At 39.2% G+C, this 18631-nt stretch overlaps 1 protein-coding gene across 1 annotated transcript; it reads left to right on the top strand.

The window, feature by feature from the left end:
* The first annotated feature begins 22 nt into the window (after positions 1–22).
* On the top strand, positions 23–18318 carry mapk14a (mitogen-activated protein kinase 14a). Its single transcript, XM_047365091.1, has 12 exons — positions 23–410; positions 3667–3796; positions 3971–4029; positions 10815–10926; positions 12989–13018; positions 13298–13345; positions 13428–13542; positions 13631–13702; positions 14628–14707; positions 16937–17015; positions 17106–17279; positions 17375–18318. Exons 1-12 carry the CDS (start codon positions 292–294, stop codon positions 17428–17430), a joined length of 1074 nt encoding a protein of 357 aa, XP_047221047.1. The 5' UTR covers positions 23–291; the 3' UTR covers positions 17431–18318.
* Positions 18319–18631: the final 313 nt, after the last annotated feature.

Raw genomic sequence — 18631 nt, 5'->3', positions numbered from 1 at the left:
TTCTCGCGGGACTTCACATAGAAAGCTCAGGAGCAATCTCCGGACTGGAAGAGAGGAACAAATGAAAGTGAGGAGTTAGGAGTGTGCACACAACAGGCGGTGGTTCTGCAACTTTCTGTAAGAAAACAACTCGAGGACGTAAAACTACTCGTAGTTCTCCAGCAACAAGGAGCCGTCCTTTTCCTTCTTGTTGCTGGTATTTGGGCGAAGCTAAGTTTTTCTCAGTTCAGAGTAAAGAAGCTGCTCGGTGTAGAAAAAGACGGTTGGTGGTCGACGGTTGGTTCTGCAGGAATGTCGCAGAAAGAAAGATCCGGATTTTACCTGCAGGAGGTCAATAAAACGATATGGGAAGTCCCGCGACGGTACCAGGATCTGTCTCCGGTGGGCTCTGGCGCATATGGATCAGTTTGGTAAATCAAGTTTTATGTAAAAGTTGAGTTAAGTGTGCGGAGATCAGTCACCTAAGTTCACCTCCATTCATTGAGACTAGGCCTGCAGCTGCACAAGCTAAAGTTAGGTTAGCAAGGTGGAGCTAGAATGACTCTGTCAAAATGTATCAAGTTATAATTAACTTCTTATACTTTTAATTGAATTATTGTGATTATTTTAGAACTACTAAACAAACCCGACATTAAAGGGCTTTACTGTAAAATGTCTTTTATCTTCCCTATTGGATCAATCCCAAGAACGACTGATTCTGACTCGTTGTCTCTGCAATCACATGCTTGACATACTGATCTGATCTCTGCGGGCTTGAATGCCTGGGACAGGTAGTGCCTTTGTAAATGTTTTTCAGAGACTGGGTTTCCTCCTTTAGTTATTCGAATGTGAAAAATTGCTTTCAGTTTTATTTGCTACTAAAGAGATATAATTAACCCTAAAATGCAAAAGTTAAAAATTTAATGGACAATAAAAAATACAGATTGAAATGTATGGTTTTGAAGTTTGCTGCTTTCAAGTACTAATTTCCTTTTATAGAAACTTTTTGTTTGGCATCTCCACAGCAAATTTACTCAGATTTTTAAACACATCTGAGGTGTGAGGAAAAGACAGATTTGGATTTGTTGGAGCATTTTGCTGGCAGGCTGGGTTTATTTTATGCAAGACTGAACATTTTTGCATGATGGATGACTTGTCTCTATACATTTGTCTCTGCATACAGTCAGAGCCTTGCAGAGCCTCAATCTAACAGTAAAAGCCATAATGAAACAGGTTAGTTCAGCACACTAGTTGCATGGTGGTACAGTTGTACTGCTAAACAACAAACAGTAATTCGTTTCAATCATGTTTTCAGCTGTATTTAATATCTTATTGCTTTCATGCTATCAATTGTACAAACAAATGTGAATAATGATCAAAATTAAAAATAAAAATGCCACTAATTCTTCCAGTTAATTGGATTTGCAGATATGAGTTTATCGTTATAATGATAAATTACACGCTACAAATCATTTTCTGATGATGATTAACAATATAATCGTCTTTCCCTAACAATTATCTTATTGTTTATTGTATGGTAAAAACATGGATTAATGCAGTCTGTTTCATATTAAGAAAGCATCGAGTTATAATAATAGGGGGACCACTCCAGGAGAGTTTTAGCACCTCAGTCGCTAAATTGTTACATCAAGTGTGAGTCTGCAGCGCAGTGAAAGTCCTTTCAGCTGGTATTGGCATGCAGAATATTAATGCAGGGCACTTGAAATATAATAGCCTTCCTGATATTACTTTCCAAGTATATGCATAGCATGTGAGGTATAATGGCCTACCAAATATTGCATCTGAGCTGTTCTTTGTTGTGAGTTGATATGTAGTTCAACTCTTAGAAAAAACATGGTGACATAGTTAGGGAGCAGATGTTTGTTTTGCAAATGAAAACAAGCATGTGTGCCAAGCAATGAGGTAATATGTTTCTGGTCAAATTACTGACCTCACATTGTTTTTGTTTTTTTCCCCTTTAATAAACCCAGCAATTGTATGCTGTTACATAAACACGTCTAGGTTGATTTCCAGTAGATTTTATTTTATTTTCAGTTTTTTTTTAAACATTTGAGCATATCAGGGGTTGACTGGGCCACTCTTGTTTTACTAATGTCCTGTTCTCATAATAAACATATCCTAATGTTTGCACTTTGCCAGTAAAGTAGGAAATCAGGCACAATTAAAACAGTAATGCAACATGTAATTTCAAATGCTACGGATTTGGGAGTAACAGGCTTTCCCCCCCACTGTTACACCTCATTTTTATTTTACACAAAAAGATGACACAATAATCTCATTTATGATTCTTATGTAAAAAACTTTTTAGGCCATTATGCATTTCAAAGTAGTGATGCACTCATGGTTCAGCGACAAAATTTGGCCAATTTTCCTTGCATCGGTTTCAAAATGCAGGTAAAGGTTGGGAACATGGGCTTTGATGCATAAATGGGATAATCTTGAAATCCCTTCGTTTTCAGGTGGATTAAAAACTATTTTGTGTGTCAAAGAGCCTAGAACACATTCCTCATTTATTTTTAAGGTTTATTACCTTTAGTTGTTGAATAAAAAAAAAAAAAAGTTCAGGTAAATTATCAGTTTTGTCCAGTGAAAACTTGATCAGTGCATCTCTTTTTGGGTTAAAAAAATTACTAAATGGACATCAGCAGAGAAAATAATATCAAATATTAACTCCTGTTAATGGCTGCACGGTGGTGCAGTTGGTAGCACTGTTGCCTTGCAGCAAGAAGGTCCTGGGTTCGATTCCCAGCCTGGGGTCTTTCTGCATGGAGTTTGCATGTTCTCCCCGTGCATGCGTGGGCTCTCACCGGGTACTCCGGCTTCCTCCCACAGTCCAAAGACATGCCTGTTAGGTTAATTGGTCACTCTAAATTGACCTTAGGTGTATGAATGAGTGTGTGCGTGGTTGTTTGTGTGTTGCCCTGCGATGGACTGGCGATCTGTCCATGGTGTACCCTGCCTCTCGCCCATAGACTGCTGGAGATAGGCACCAGCTCCCCCGCGACCCACTATGGAATAAGCGGTAGAAAATGACTGACTGATTCCTGTTAATAGAAAAGATTGCATTTAACAGTAAAATGTGTTTTCAGTTATGTTTAGAAGAATGAATACTGACAATATGTAAAAAAAATATATATATCACCACAACTATTGTGAGAAATGACTGAGTTTTTAGTCTGACAGCTGATTAAGTTCTCTAAATGCTAACAAGTCAGTGAAATGAGGAACTACTTCAGGGTAATTATTATTTGAGCATTCAGCTGTAAGCCTGCTCATGTTGCTTCATCTGAGTAAAGGGTGTTTCCTGCCTGCAACAGCTTTCCTGGTGAGGAGGAGAAATCTTGGTTTTGATGAAAAGCAGTCAGCTCTCAGGGTGGGGGATATATTACGGTCAGAGACTGGATCCCAGTCTGCTGAGAGGTGACGTTTTCTGCTGATGCCGCCCATTTCTCAGCTTTCAAATCATCTTCATCTAATTTTGTTTTGAGAGCAAACTCAGTCCAGCATGAGCCGAATAAAATCTGCTTGATTAGCCTTAATCGAAGAAGCTTTGCAGGATTTATTGAGTTTATATCTTTTAACTGACAAAAAAATGTAGTGCAGCTGTACATTTTTTTGCATTTGTTTTTAGATTTAAGTTCATGTTTGTCCTCTTTCATTCAACAGCTCTGCATATGATGACAAACTTGGTTTGAAGGTTGCAGTAAAGAAGCTCTCCCGACCTTTTCAGTCCATCATCCATGCCAAAAGAACGTACAGAGAGCTGCGGCTGCTTAAACACATGAAGCATGAAAACGTGAGTGGGCTGGTTTCTTCTGTGTGTTTGTACCTGGAGGTAAACAGCCTTAAAAATCAAATACTTCCCTGCTTGATATTGTTTGTTTAAAGAAATCTGCATCTCAGCGAAGGTTGTACTTTCTGCTTTGTGCTTTTAATTTGATTTCTGCCTTTTTTTTTGTTTGTTTTGCAGGTCATTGGCCTTTTAGATGTTTTCACTCCTGCTACAAGTCTAAAAGAATTCAAAGATGTGTAAGTTTGTTTGTTTAAAATAATTGCCCTAATCCCTTTTTTGCTGTTTAAAGCATGATTCCTGCATAATTTGACCAGAGTGGTGGGAATACAGAAAGAAGACAGCCCCAACTTAGGTTGGAAAACCACCAGAGTCTGACCAGCAGACTAAATGCACTGCGGTTTTATTTTTTGAAGGCTGGTGTTTTACCTCTACACTATGTGGCTCCTACTAGAAACATGTAATCACAAGTTTCCTTCCTTATTTAGCAGAAATTTAGATTTTGTGAAACAGCTTGCTATCAGAGGGTTAGTGTCTTTAGTAAAGATTGTTTTGAAATTGGAAGTGTGATGCAATCTAAAGTTTAAAGCAGGAACGCTACCAGCCATATTTTCCTTCCCCTTTCCAGCTTCAAGTACGCGCTGCATGACCCATGTGAGCATAATCCGCCACGTAGTGAGGGACAGAAACATTACAGGCATTATCATGAATAAATGATATGGCCCACCCCTAGTTTCACAAACACTTACAATGGTATGAATTTACTTTAAAGATTTATATCAACCGTTACTCTTTTCCAAAGCAACTTGCAGTTTCATTGGTTTAAAAAGAAAAAGAACTGATGCCCAAGTTTAAATTTATGGCATTTATTTCATCCACACGGTCAAGATTATATGTTTGTGTACTAAGCTGCACAATATATGGAGTCACAGTCGTCTCTGCAGTATTATGTATGCAGTATCACCAAGGGCTGCTTGGATGCAACATTTGGGTTGGTTTGGGTTGTTTTTCTAGTGCCATGCATGAATAATCTGCATCTCAGGAATATTTCTGGCCTGTATGAAAGACTTGCAGTTCCTGCTTTGCTCCCATTAATTTATATTTTTAGTGGCTGAGATGCAAAGCTCGCGAGGAGTGATGGGGACATTGTGATGAAGGAAAAAAAAAAGAAAAGGGACAGGAAAATGTGGGCTAATTCCAATCTGTATTGCCATAGCACAATTCAGCATCAGTATTGCAATTACTTGCTTTCCTAAGATTGTGCGACAAACATACACATATATCCACACTTTTATTCGGTTCAACGTTTCTTACCTAGTTACACCTCAAGTTCCTGGGATATTTTTGACTAGATACTAAACAGCTCTTCGCTTCGGAACTAAAAATAAAAACTAATTTTTATTTATTTTTTTCCTGATCAGATGGAATAAATGTGGTAGGTCTGCTCTCATTTTGCTCTGTGGACTCCTCTTGCTCCTGCAGGTGTCTACCTCACACTTGTTCAGCAGTCCCTTTTTACGTGTTGCACTTCATTGCAGTTATGGGTTTTTACTACCCCCATGATGTTTCAGGATCCTGTATATTGGTGGAGTGACTTCAACCCCCTGTTTTTGTGGGGAGCTTTCAATTGATCACGAAGCCTAAAATCATGTAGTTTACTGAACGAAAGGATTATCTAAGAGGAGCTGAAGTCTAGCTGTTGATTTGAGGTAAAATGTATAAATTCTATGGTAGTTCTACGTTTTATTATTCCCCATTTTGAAAGGTTCCTTGAAACCAAGTGAAATCGGCCCACTGCATGGTGCTGCCGCCACCATGCTTGACAATTGGGGTCAGTGATCTTAGGTGTGACGCTTCACCTTGACTGCTCCAAATATTCAACTTGTCATTGTGGCTAAAGAGTTCAGTCTTTGTCTTCATTGATCATTGTGTTTTTCTCCAGAAGACATTTGGCTAGGCCATGTGAGCAACCTAAACTTTCAGCCAAGCTTGAATGTGTTTATTTTGGAGCTGGGTGTTCTTTCTTGGCCATTAGCCTCTCAGTTCATGTCGGTGTTAATTTGGCTAAACTGTGGATGGTGACTCTGGTGTTCCAGCATCTTCCAGTTAATGATCGGCTTGAGCTTGCTCGTTCCTGGGTTGTTCCTGGACACCGTGACCAATTTTCTTTCATCTGATTAATTTGGGGTCTTCATCCATAGCATAGCAAAGTGGTAAGACATTTGAACAACATTTTCTAATGTACAATTGTTTGAACTTATTATCCTATAATCTTTAGTTGTTTAGCTCTATAAGACTTTCCCACCCCGTATAGTATTTAATAATTCTATGACTGCTGTCAAATAAATCCTTTTATACATACAAATTACCAGTTACAATCAATCATGATGCCTAACGAGAACCTAACGGGTCTTAGTCATGCCAAATTAAAACATTCAAGAACCTTCAGCACCACCTAATAAAAGCTTTAGCTGAACATAGATGTATGTTTGAGCCTATTTTGATCATTTCTGCCCTGTGTGGACATTAAAAAAATCCACAATAAATTAAATCGTGTTCTCCTAATTCAGCTTTATAAGAATCATATTCTTTGTATGTCATAAACACCCTATACTGGAAAAAAGAGATTAGTTAAATAATCAAAAGCCCCAAAAATATGACAATTATGCCCACTATGTAAACATTTGATGTCGACTGTAAATAAAAAATATAATAATGCTGTACCAACAAGCCTAGTTCTTTCTGTGGGTGCTTGGTAAACAACATTGCTGACATGTTGTCCAGAAATGAACATACAATTAAATGCCAAAAGAAATCAAAATACCAGCAGCTAAGATCTGTAGGAAAGAAAACATGGGATGTTCGCATAAAAGTAGTTATTGAAGAAATTCGGAGTTTTGACAAAGTAAACTCTGCTCTAATCACTTTTTCTGAGGCTTTTTTCTGTTAAATAAATATTCGTTGTTAAGCAATCTGAGTGTTTGGGGTTTCTCACAGCATGAGTTTTGCTTTGGTAGTAACTTAGATCCAGACATGTCCATTTATGGATCACCTCATTTGCTTCCTGGGCATCTAAACAATTTCTTAACCTCATTATTTGACATCTTGTGTGTAATAATGCATAATCAGTAAACAATTATCCAGTTGGGCTACTTGCCGTTTTTTAGCCAAAGCACAACTAGCAGTTGTAACTATTCTTGTGTGATGCTGGTGCTGTTTCAGTGTTATGACACTGGGCCGTGGCAAGTCCTGTTTGTCGACTGACTAAGCTCTAAGCTTGTCGCACTCTGTCGGTCTGATTGGTAGAAGTATGCTTTTCTGTCCCTGTTTCAATTTTAGGTAGGCTTTTTGTACTATTGTAGATGTATTAAAGCATGCAAGTTGCCCTGGGGACCAGTATTTCTAGTTACAGAAACAGAGTCACTTGTTGCATAGAACTGCATAACATGCAGCAGATGTGATTGCCAGCCTAGAGTCCATGTCTGCCCTGTGTCAGCGTGCCACAAAGGTATTTATAGGTGTCAGCTTCTGCAGTGTGGAGTGTGGGTTTTCACCAATGCAGACAGACTTTCTTCCAGTACTCTGAGAATCTAACAATTTAGAGATTTGTGGCAGATATCCAGATATGTTTGTTTTAATTTTCATTTTTAGTGCATAAGTGAAAAACCAGTGTGTGTGTGAGAGGACAGGTACTGTAAAACAGGTTTATACTATTTTTAAAAGGAAGACAATGAATGATAAAGACAATGAGTCAACTATCTTAAGCGTGTTAAACTAGCACTTAGTGCTTTAGTTGGCATTATTGACTGTAAACTACAGTATCTTTGTGTATTCTCTGAACTCAGACATCTCCAAAAGGTTGCCAAATCAAACCTGTGCTACAACAGGAAGAGGTTAAGAGCTTAACATAATTCACCTCAGGAACTTCGCTGTAACTTGTTTCACCTTCCTACTTTCTGGGTCACTTTGCTCCTTGGCCCGGTTCAAGGCAGAAATAATGTCTGGTGTTAGAATGCCACTTTTTGTTCCTGGGAAAGTAGTGTAGGAAACAACCAAAACTGCAAAACTGTGGAGTGAAATAACCAGAACCCTCTAAAGTCTAGCTCTCTTTAGCAGCTTGAATAAACAGCCGACACACTGCTAATAAAAATATATTCTCCTTTTAAATAACTTTTTACACCTTTTGTGCTTCCTCTGACTTTGGTTTTAAACACCTCACTGATACTGAAAATGGTTGAGTGCTTTTCCTACAGTTACAGCTTCCACACTGAAGAGTTTTGTGGTAAGAGTCACCTGTCAGTTCTTGGGTATGTTGCATTCACTGATTGGAAAGGAATCATGTGCATGAATTTTCAACCTGTAGGTCCCTAACCAGGTCTGGTAATGCTGAAAACTGCCTGATTTCGGTGACCAGCAGGCTTCTCTCTGCATCTCAGAAATGTTTCTTCTTCCTGCCCTAAAATAAATATGTTAAAAGTTAATATGAGCTAAAAGGGGTTGGCAAGAGCCCACTTCATTACAAAGAGGGTTATGCTTGGAACAAATTTGAAACCAGACAGCTGCAGTGTTTTCCACTGGAATGCATTCCACCATGCTGCAGATCTTTGTCTCTTTTGACCTCAATGCCTTCCAAAGCTTTAGGATGAATAAATGAGCAGAATACTTTCATGACTCTTTCATTTTAGTACAAAGTTTCTCTGACTGTGTAAGCTGGTAATCCTGGGGTGTTTGCAGAAATAACTGCTTGAGGCAAACTCTGTAAGAAAGATATTTATAAAAAACAAAGTCCATACCTGCAAGGCATTTTGGCAGAAGGGTTTTGAAACGGAAGATTATTGAACCATTTATTTATTTCTTTTGTTTGTTTCCTTCTCTGGTGCAGCTGTATTGCAGGTTAGAGACATGTACTTGGAATCTTGCTACAAGGGTTGGACAATGAAATTGAAACACCTGTCATTTTATTGTGGGAGGTTTCAAGGCTAAATTGGACCAGCCTGGTAGCCAGTCTTCATTGATTACACATTGCACCAGTAAGAGCAGAGTGTGAAGGTTCAATTAGCAGGGTAAGAGCACAGTTTTGCTCAAAATATTGAAATGCACACATTATGGGTGACATACTAGAGTTCAAAAGAGGACAAATTGTTGGTGCACGTCTTGCTGGCGCATCTGTGACCAAGACAGCAAGTCTTTGTGATGTATCAAGAGCCACGGTATCCAGGGTAATGTCAGCATACCACCAAGAAGGACGAACCACATCCAACAGGATTAACTGAGCAAGCTGTCTGAAAGGGATGTTCGGGTGCTAACCTGGATTGTATCCAAAAACAATAAAACCACGGCTGCCCAAATCACGGCAGAATTAAATGTGCATCTCAACTGTCCTGTTTCCACCAGAACTGTCCGTCAGGAGCTCCACAGGGTCAATATACACGGCTGGGCTGCTATAGCCAAACCTGTGGTCACTCATGCCAATGCCAAACGTCGGTTTCAATGGTGCAAGGAGCACAAATCTTGGGCTGTGGACAATGTGAAACATGCATTGTTCTCTGAGTCCACCTTTACTGTTTTCCCCACATCCGAGAGAGTTACTGTGTGGAGAATCCCCAAAGAAGCGTACCACCCAGACTGTTGCATGCCCAGAGTGAAGCATGGGGGTGGATCAGTGATGGTTTGGGCTGCCATATCATGGCATTCCCTTGGTCCAATACTTGTGCTAGATGGGCGCGTCACTGCCAAGGACTACCGAACCATTCTTGAGGACCATGTGCATCCAATGGTTCAAACATTGTATCCTGAAGGTGGTGCCGTGGATCAGGATGACAATGCACCAATACACACAGCAAGACTGGTGAAAGATTGGTTTGATGAACATGAAAGTGAAGTTGAACATCTCCCATGGCCTGCACAGTCACCAGATCTAAATATTATTGAGCCACTTTGGGGTGTTTTGGAGGAGCGAGTCAGGAAACATTTTCCTCCACCAGTATCACGTAGTGACCTGGCCACTATCCTGCAAGAAGAATGGCTTAAAATACCTCTGACCACTGTGCAGGACTTCTATATGTCATTCCCAAGACGAATTGACGCTGTATTGGCCGCAAAAGGAGGCCCTACACCATACTAATAAATTATTGTGGTCTAAAACCAAGTGTTTGTTTCATTGTCCAACCCCTGTGTATATAAAATACAGCTGCAGTGTTTCTGCAGTAAACCTAGAAGGCTTACCTGACTTTAGGGTGAGAACCCAAATGCACACTTTGCTTTAACACTTAAGCCAAACAAGTAGACTGAAGTGGGACTTCAAATGTATTTTCAAAGAAAACCTTAAAAATATGTAGATTGTATAGGATTGGATTCTCTTTCCTCAAAAATGAAGTGGTTGAGCCTTCTAAGTGCCCTTGCCATGCTTCTCTTTCTTGTTGTAGAGTGGTAAAACAGAGGTCACTTTATATGCGGTTTTTTCCAAGGTGGGTGAACCTTTGAGAGCGTCTGATCTGTGTGTACTGCTGAGAACAAGTTCGAGCTTTGAAAGGTGCTATTTTAAGCCCTTGATCTCCACACTCTGTGAGAATAGAATAGTATTCATGAAACTGTTTCTTGTTAAGCAACAGACTGATAAAGCAGCACATGGATCTGTTAGTTTTGGCTCCCATATTGCCTCTCAAGCCGTCCTGCTCATACAGTCTTTTGTAAGTGCTCTTTTAATGCATTTTAAACAGCTCTGGGATTAGATTTAAACTATCCACTTATGCGGTACCATTAAGCTCATTTTCCAATGCGATTGTCAAATAACATTACATTTGTCAAGGGCTTGACCTTTCAGTGTCCCAAGAGAGAAGTGAGTAAAAAGTAGGCGCATAACTGGCGTAGGCTTTTAATGCCATGTTGTAAATAAGCTGCGCACGGCAAGCAATTCTACCAACATTAGTTTCACATAGCAAATTTACTCATTTTAAACCCATCTGACTTCACCTTGTGAATTTTGTCTGTTCCAACTCTGACAACAATCTTTTGTGACTGGCAGGTATCTTGTGACTCACCTAATGGGAGCAGATCTAAACAACATTGTCAAATGTCAGAAACTCTCAGATGACCACGTGCAGTTCCTTATATACCAGATCCTCCGTGGATTGAAGGTGAGGTTATTTGGTCAGATCATATTTTGAATGGTGGATGTCTTGAGATGTTTCTTTAATTTCTTCCCTCATAATGCTATCTATTCTGGCAAGTGCAGCAAAACACCCACAAAACATGATGTAAGGTTTTTGTGCTTAAGTCCACTGACAAACTAATTTTGCTTTTTCTGTTGCTTTCAGTCCATTTGGGTAAAAACAAAAACATTTTACTGCGGCTAATGAACCTCTAAAACCAATTTCAGTCATCATCTTCAGAAAGTTTTTTTAAATTAATGCTCACTTTGCACCAAAACACATTCTTCTCTGGTATGAACTTTTATTGTTTATTGGAATGATAGATGGACATTCCTATGTTGTTTAGACTTGCGCATAATAGTTTGAACTGGTGAAAGTGAAACCATTAAGCATATGGAAAATGTACCCAAAGATGAACCAGACTTTTCTTTACTGATATCTTGGCTGATTTCTTTAGATTTGTTTTCCCATGATGCCACAAAAGGAAGCGGTGTGTTTTAGCTGTGCCTTAAAAAATGTCCATGGGTGTTGTGCATCAGAAGCTTACAAACCCATGACATTATTTTCTGAGACTAGGTTAGATGCTATAAGGATTAATGTCTTGGTATATGTATACCTTTAAATTTGAGAAATGATTAAAAAGTTCTATCATATTCTGGCATTTAGCAAACAGAACAAATGTTGGTAATTCCAACTGATCTAAAGCAGGAAACATACAGTCTGAGTTCATCTCAGAGGGTAAAGAATTTATTCCTATATTCAGTGTTTATAAATATCTGGTTTCATCTAGACAGCTTTCTGCCTGAATCACGAGAAAGACTGAAGTCTCCTTTAGCTCCCTGGGAGCCTGGCTGAAATGAAACCAGTAACATTTGCTTTGGCTGGTCCCTCTGACTGGTTCAGTCCACAGTGATGTATTTTCACCAGACTTTGACATTTAAGGCTAATGCCAACATAGATGTAAAATATGTGAATAAATTGCCTAAAGGCAGTAAGTGCCTTATTTGTTGTTAAAATACCCAACATATTTCGCTTATGTTTAAACATGTTTTATCTACTAAAACCCAGGAGTGGAGGAATACCGTAAACTGCTAAAATTACTCATAAATATTAAAAACAAAAGAGCAAATTGCCTTAATAAATTTTTACATGCCAGCAAAATAATAGAATTTTTGGAAATCCTTCTTTTCCTAGTGTTTATCTTTTAAATGTATCTTATTCTCATTTAGCGTTTCTCTTTCTGCAAATGACATTTAAAATGTAACTTTCTGCACTTTCTTGTTAAAGCTTGCTTATTCATGCTTTATTGTGCAAAGGGTGATCAGAATTAATGAGTGAGAACAGCACAACATAAACTAAACATTGGGATAAAAGGTTTATAGAAATTCGTTGTATATGAGCACACAGTGAGTCATTTAAATAGATTTAGATTTCGTCTCAATTTAAGTAGTTTTAGTTTGCGCCACAAGTGGCATTTTTGTTATTTTCACAAAGTAGGCATACAGGAAGTGGGGTGGAGATAGGAGGATGTAGATTTTAACGGCTAAATGCTGTAGATCTTGTCGGCTGGGTCTGATTATTTGGAGGGATTTATGCTGCTACATTCTAGGTTTGTTCCAGGATCAATCAGTTCCTCAACTCAGTTCTTCATCAATCAGGATCTTTGTGGTTTGGAGTTTAGTTTCACTTCTTGCTACTATATGTACCTTTCATGTGAGTCCTCTTTCATTGTTTACTGATTGGTGTGTTAGCTGAAGCTTGTTCATCTGTTCTTCCCTAACTTTCCTAACAATTGGAGGTTTCAATGACTGTAAAAAGCTATGTGTCACCAAGTAGGTGACAACTAGTAGCAGTTTCCTCAAACAGTCAAAAAAGGTTTGAAGTGGGTTAATTGGATTTTCCAAGTTGCCCTTAGATATATGTATGTTTATATTATTGTTTCCTTAAAAGCATAGCTTGGATCTACTTAAATCTCTTCTGTGATATTTTGTGAAAACCTTCATGAGTTTACTCTGATTATGGATTTTTTAAATCTCTCTGTTTGCAGTATATCCACTCAGCAGGCATCATTCATAGAGTAAGTGTTTCTGTCTCATTCATATGACTCCTTGGGGAAGTGTATGTTGTGGTCTTTGGTCTGCTTCAGCATTGTGCAATTGTTAAAGGATAAATTAAAGGGGAAGGGGGGGGGCACATTTTATTCTGTTGTTACCTATGCAACTTTTAAAATTTAAGATGGGGTAAAATTTATAAAGATTATTTTTAAAATACTGTACCAGTTTTACCGTCTTTAATTATGCAGAGTACCAAAACCTATATGTTACTATTAAACATTCTTTGCTTTTCATCCTCGCAGGATTTGAAACCTGGCAACCTTGCTGTGAATGAAGATTGTGAGCTGAAGGTCAGTAAGATGTCTAATTCACAATCGCAGACCTTTTAAGATGCAACTGTTTTGGTAATGAAACTGCCTTTTTTTGTCACAGATATTGGACTTCGGCTTGGCACGGCACACTGATGATGAAATGACTGGCTACGTGGCCACCCGCTGGTATCGTGCTCCAGAAATCATGTTGAACTGGATGCACTACAACATGACAGGTTGGGTACCATGACACATCTCTACATAAATGTTTCCTTATGGTCGACCTGTATAGGAGATAAATTCTCATGTGTGTTTCCGTTTCAGTGGATATTTGGTCGGTGGGGTGCATCATGGCAGAACTTCTTACTGGGAAAACTCTGTTTCCTGGCACAGACCGTATCCTTTCCACAATGTAGACTGCAATTAAAGGAACAATGACGTTGTTAGGAGGTTGTCCGCTGCACTGTCATGGTGGTTTATTTTTTTTCCCCCATACAAAATTGCTTTTCTCTTCCAACTTGATGCAGCCTGAGATGTTTTCTGCTTAAAATGTGTAGCAGGTATATTTAATATCGTTCCTGACTTTAACATTTATCACATAACCAACCCAGATTCATGCCTGACTGGACTGAGGCCACCTCTAAAACTGGGTGCCGGTTCGGTTGTTTGGTCCGCACTCGAGATTGCTTGAGTGTATTCACACCTGCACAAAAGGTCCGGACCAACGGGGAAATGAACTCTGGTCAGTTTAAAGCGGACCAAATGTGGCAGGTGTGATTACACCCTAAATAACACATTTTAAATGCCATATTTCATACTCGCCACTAACTCCCAAAACTTCTGCTATCTCCATCCAGCCTTTTTCCTTGTGGCTGTTGTCTTCATAAGAAGGGTGTGTCATGTCATGTAAAACAGTTCTGTTCTCTAATTAGACAATCAGTTGCTTGTCGTCCATCTTGGAATTTAACCAGGCGAAACTATTTGCTATTTAGCAAATTGCAGTGTAGGTCAGACCGAAAATGGTCCCCTGGTCTATCTTAGTCCGACATTCGAAGGCGCTGTCTAGGTGAATCGCAAGCAGCCTGCCTGGCCCAAGTCATTTCAACGTGTTTTAATTGCTACAGACTTCATACGACCCAAATTTGTCAAATCATGTGCCAAATCAGATCCAGTTTATTTTCGGGGTTAGAGTCTGCTTTTTAAAATCGGTCAACTACATGTGTTCTGTGAGATTATTATGGGACATATGCTGTACAAAAAAGTACAACTTCCTAACAAACTCTGCTCTGGTGCTGTTTTCTCCTTGACCAAAGCTTTGTAGATATAAACCAGCTTCAGCAGATAATGCGCCTGACAGGAACACCCCCAGCAGCACTAATAAACAGGATGCCCAGTCAGGAGGTGAGAAGGACCCAGTTATAAAAATAAAATTAATAACAAATTAGGTTGGACAATACATCTAGTCCACTCAAAGTCAGAAAAATAGTTGAATTTTTTTTGTGATTATGCTACTACAATAAAAGATCAAGTCACTAAGGCTTTTTGGACGTTGCTACCAGGTGCACCAACAAGTGTTGAGTGTACTGTATTAAAATTAAAGAAATATAACAGAAATGAAGGCAGTTCTTTGTGGTCTGGCACATGTCGTCATACTGGTATTTAAAAAATAAAATGTACATTGAAGATGTAAAACCTAAAAATTCTTCTTTCAGTTTTTTTCTTTTCTATGTTCCTAACAGAGCTCTTCGTTCTCAGACTGCGGGTTTACTGGTGGTTCCTAGAGTCTCTAGAAGTAGAATGGGAGGCAGATCCTTTAGTTATCAGGCTCCTCTCCTGTGGAACCAGCTCCCAGTTTTAGTCCGTGAGGCAGACACCCTGTCTACTTTTAAGGCTAGGCTTAAAACTTTCCTTTTTGATAAAGCTTATAGTTAGAGTGGCTTAGGTTATTCTGAGCTATCTTCCTTATTTTTTTACCTCCGCCTTCCTCCCTCCCTGTTGGTTGGAGTAAGGGGGAGTCAGGTTTAGCATAAACCGGCTCAGTTATGGTTGAGGTGCAAACACACCCTCCATTTCTGCTACCTGTGTGACCCCTTCTCTTTTCCAATGGTTATAATCAGTCAGACAGAGGGAGGTATCCCAATCCTTGTAGTTTCTAGTATAACAATGGTCATCAGTGGGCTCTAGATGGACAAACTTTATCAGTTTATTATTTTACTTAGTGGCCCTACATGTGGCCCATTGTGGGGTGGCCGGGCTCTGGCACTCGGTGGTTTGGTCTGGCCTCCCCGGCAGCCACGCGCCGTTCCGGACCCTTTGTGGGGTGCCTTGAGACGACATTGCTGTAAATAAGCGCTAAATAAATAAATAAATAAACTGAAACTATCTCTGTAGTTATGCTGCTGGAAGACATAATGATCACTTTCACCCACTTCGCTACATTCTCACACTACTCTCCAATTTTGCATTATTTGCTGTTATTTCAGTTTTTAACTTTATGTTCTCCCTCTTTTTTCTTCCTAGAAGCAACACCTGGCCTGACTCTGTGTCTACCTGTGACACCTTTCTGGAGAGGGGCATCGTCGGAGCTTCTGCTGGCAACAACTTAATGCTCACCCTCTACCGATGATCCACATAGCCCTGTCTTTCAGTGTTTAACCCTTTCTCTCTCCTAGACATGGCGATTGACTGAGCTTTACTGTAATTAATTATATGTGCTCTCTTTCAGACTCTAACCTTGAAAACTGGCTCAAAGTTTATCTGTTCTTTCTTCCTAGATGAAACGACTAAAGGAGCTACATCCATTAACATTTACTTTTCCTTCCCATAGAAAGGACTCCTGGATCAGTGCTTCTTTGTTCTCTTTCTGTCTCTGCTCTGTTCTTTCTCTCAAACCCCCAGTCGGCCGTGGCAGATGGCCGCTCACACTGAGCCTGGTTCTGCTGGAGGTTTCTTCCTGTTAAAAGGGAGTTTTTCCTCTCCACTGTCGCTACATGCATGCTCAGTATGAGGGATTGCTGCTAAGTCAATGCCAGTCACTGTCCATAGTCTCTACATGCTCATCCAGGAGGAGGGAATGCTACAAATCTCTGACTCGATGCAATCTGCTGGGTTTCCTTAGATAGAAAAACATTTTATCCAATTTGAACAAATAACTGAATCCGACTGCACTGTTCAATGGTTAGGATTAATTGGAATGTATGTACCTGACTGTTGTGAAGTGCCTTGAGACGACGTGTTGTGAATTGGCGCTATATAAATAAGCTGAAACTATGTCTTTCATATAATTGGATTTATCTCTTAATGTGGCAAGAATTTATTTTGCAGATGTGTTCACTTAAAAAAAAAAAAAGAACAAAATGGACCTTTGTTGTGACATTGTGCTTTAGTTGAATTCATTTTGAGTTTCTAATCTTTGAGGTCGTTTTGACCTAAATAAGTGTAGTAAAGAATCAGTATCTGGTCCCTGCTTATTGTAAAATAAAACAAGTGTAACTCTGTTGTCTTGCGCTCAGGAATTTGACTGCCATACACCATTGAGTTGATGTAGACAGTAACAGTGAAAGTGTGTCACGACACGCCGCTGCTTGTGGAGTCTGACACTTTATTTTATGTATTGATGTGTTTTCCCAGGCTAGGAATTATGTCAGCTCCTTACCTCCAATGCCCAAGAGGAACTTTGCTCATGTTTTTGTTGGCGCTAACCCACAAGGTAACAAGCAAACACAAGATTTTTTTTTTTATGACGCATAGACTGACTGAGATTCCACTTTATTTATTTGTTGGCCTTTTCTCATTTAAGCTGTAGATCTTCTGGAGAAGATGCTGGTTCTGGATGCAGACAAGAGAATAACAGCCACTCAAGCTCTGGAACACCCCTATTTTTCCCAGTACCACGACCCAGAAGACGAGCCCGAGGCTGAGCCATATGACCAGAGCTTTGAAAGCCGAGAGCTGGAAATCGATGAGTGGAAGCGTATGTTTTTGCCTTTTAACATCTTGTTTATGAAAAAAGAAATCAGGAATCTTGATGTTCTTTTTAGCTTCATAACATTTTCTCATTGCTTGCAGGACTGACCTATGAGGAGGTGTGTAGTTTTGTGCCGCCTGATTACATGGAGGGTTGAGATGAGCTGCAACCACAACCTGTCAACATGTGCATTAATGTTTAGGCCTTCAGACAAACATCATACTAGCTATTTCTGAGTCTTTATTTCAGAAACCTTAGAGGTTATCTTTAAGGAGGTCATTTCTACCTTAAGAAAAGCAAGAACTGGACCAGCTATGATTATTATTTATATACCGCTAATGCTCTTTTGTTGAGGAATTTCACTTTTGCCAATATTTAATATGTGTTCATGTATTTAATTTTTTTTCACTTTAATTGTTGCTTTTATTTTAAACTTCAACGCTTGACTGTGACTTCGCCTGTGCTGATTTGGGTTTTAAACTTTTTGTTGAGTAATTTATAAATAAGCTGTTTTCTATTCATAAATATGCTTGTCTACAATCCAACTGGTAAACCTCTGGTACAATTTTTGTTTTACCACAATTAGTTGTGTTTTTAAAAAGGGAAAGCTTTGAATATTTCTGTGAAATTCAGGACGCCTGCCTGTTCTTTTGTTGATGCTGATTTTAAAGCCACCAGCTGAATTTACAAACTTTAACATGTACTATCTTTGAATAAATCTCCTGTAATTTCTTTCACAAGTATATCTGAGCCTCTGCTGGTTACATCTAGGTAATGTGCCCGGAAATATGTAAAAATGTGTCTGTTTTTGTGGTCAGAGCATTTATTGTTCGCATGTACATGGAGGCGTTCTGCGTCCATAACTGTAGTGTTGACTTTGTGTTAAGATTTTTAGTATCATGCCATAACCTGTAACTGCTTAACAGTGTAAAACAGGGATTTGTATTTATTCTATGTGGAGTTGGTGTTTATAAGCAACAATCGGTTTGCAGTTTACCTGCAATTTCCAGGCTTTTAACAAAATAAAGACTTATTTTTTAAGAGACTCGTGTGTTTTGCGTCCTAGGTTCCTAACTGATTAGTTTGTCTGATTTCAAGGGTTTATTGATTGTGGAAGCTGCATTAATGATATTTTGTGGGCCTTTTGAGAAGTTGGGAATGGTTCTTAAAGTGTAATGGTGTTTGTGGATCGATCATTGGCAGGCCGGAAGAGGTACGACAGCTGCACTACCTTCTATGGTTCAACATGGCTTTATTTAAACTGAAAATCATGTGTTCCTGACTCTAAAGTGAACATCCCTCCATGTTGGACCTGAGCTGCAAAAAAAGAAAATTACATTTGATTTGGCACAAGTAGG

The sequence above is a fragment of the Girardinichthys multiradiatus genome, chromosome 1, assembly GCF_021462225.1.
Source record: "Girardinichthys multiradiatus isolate DD_20200921_A chromosome 1, DD_fGirMul_XY1, whole genome shotgun sequence".
NCBI lineage: Eukaryota > Metazoa > Chordata > Actinopteri > Cyprinodontiformes > Goodeidae > Girardinichthys > Girardinichthys multiradiatus.
This window is presented reverse-complemented; position numbering and strand designations above follow the sequence as displayed.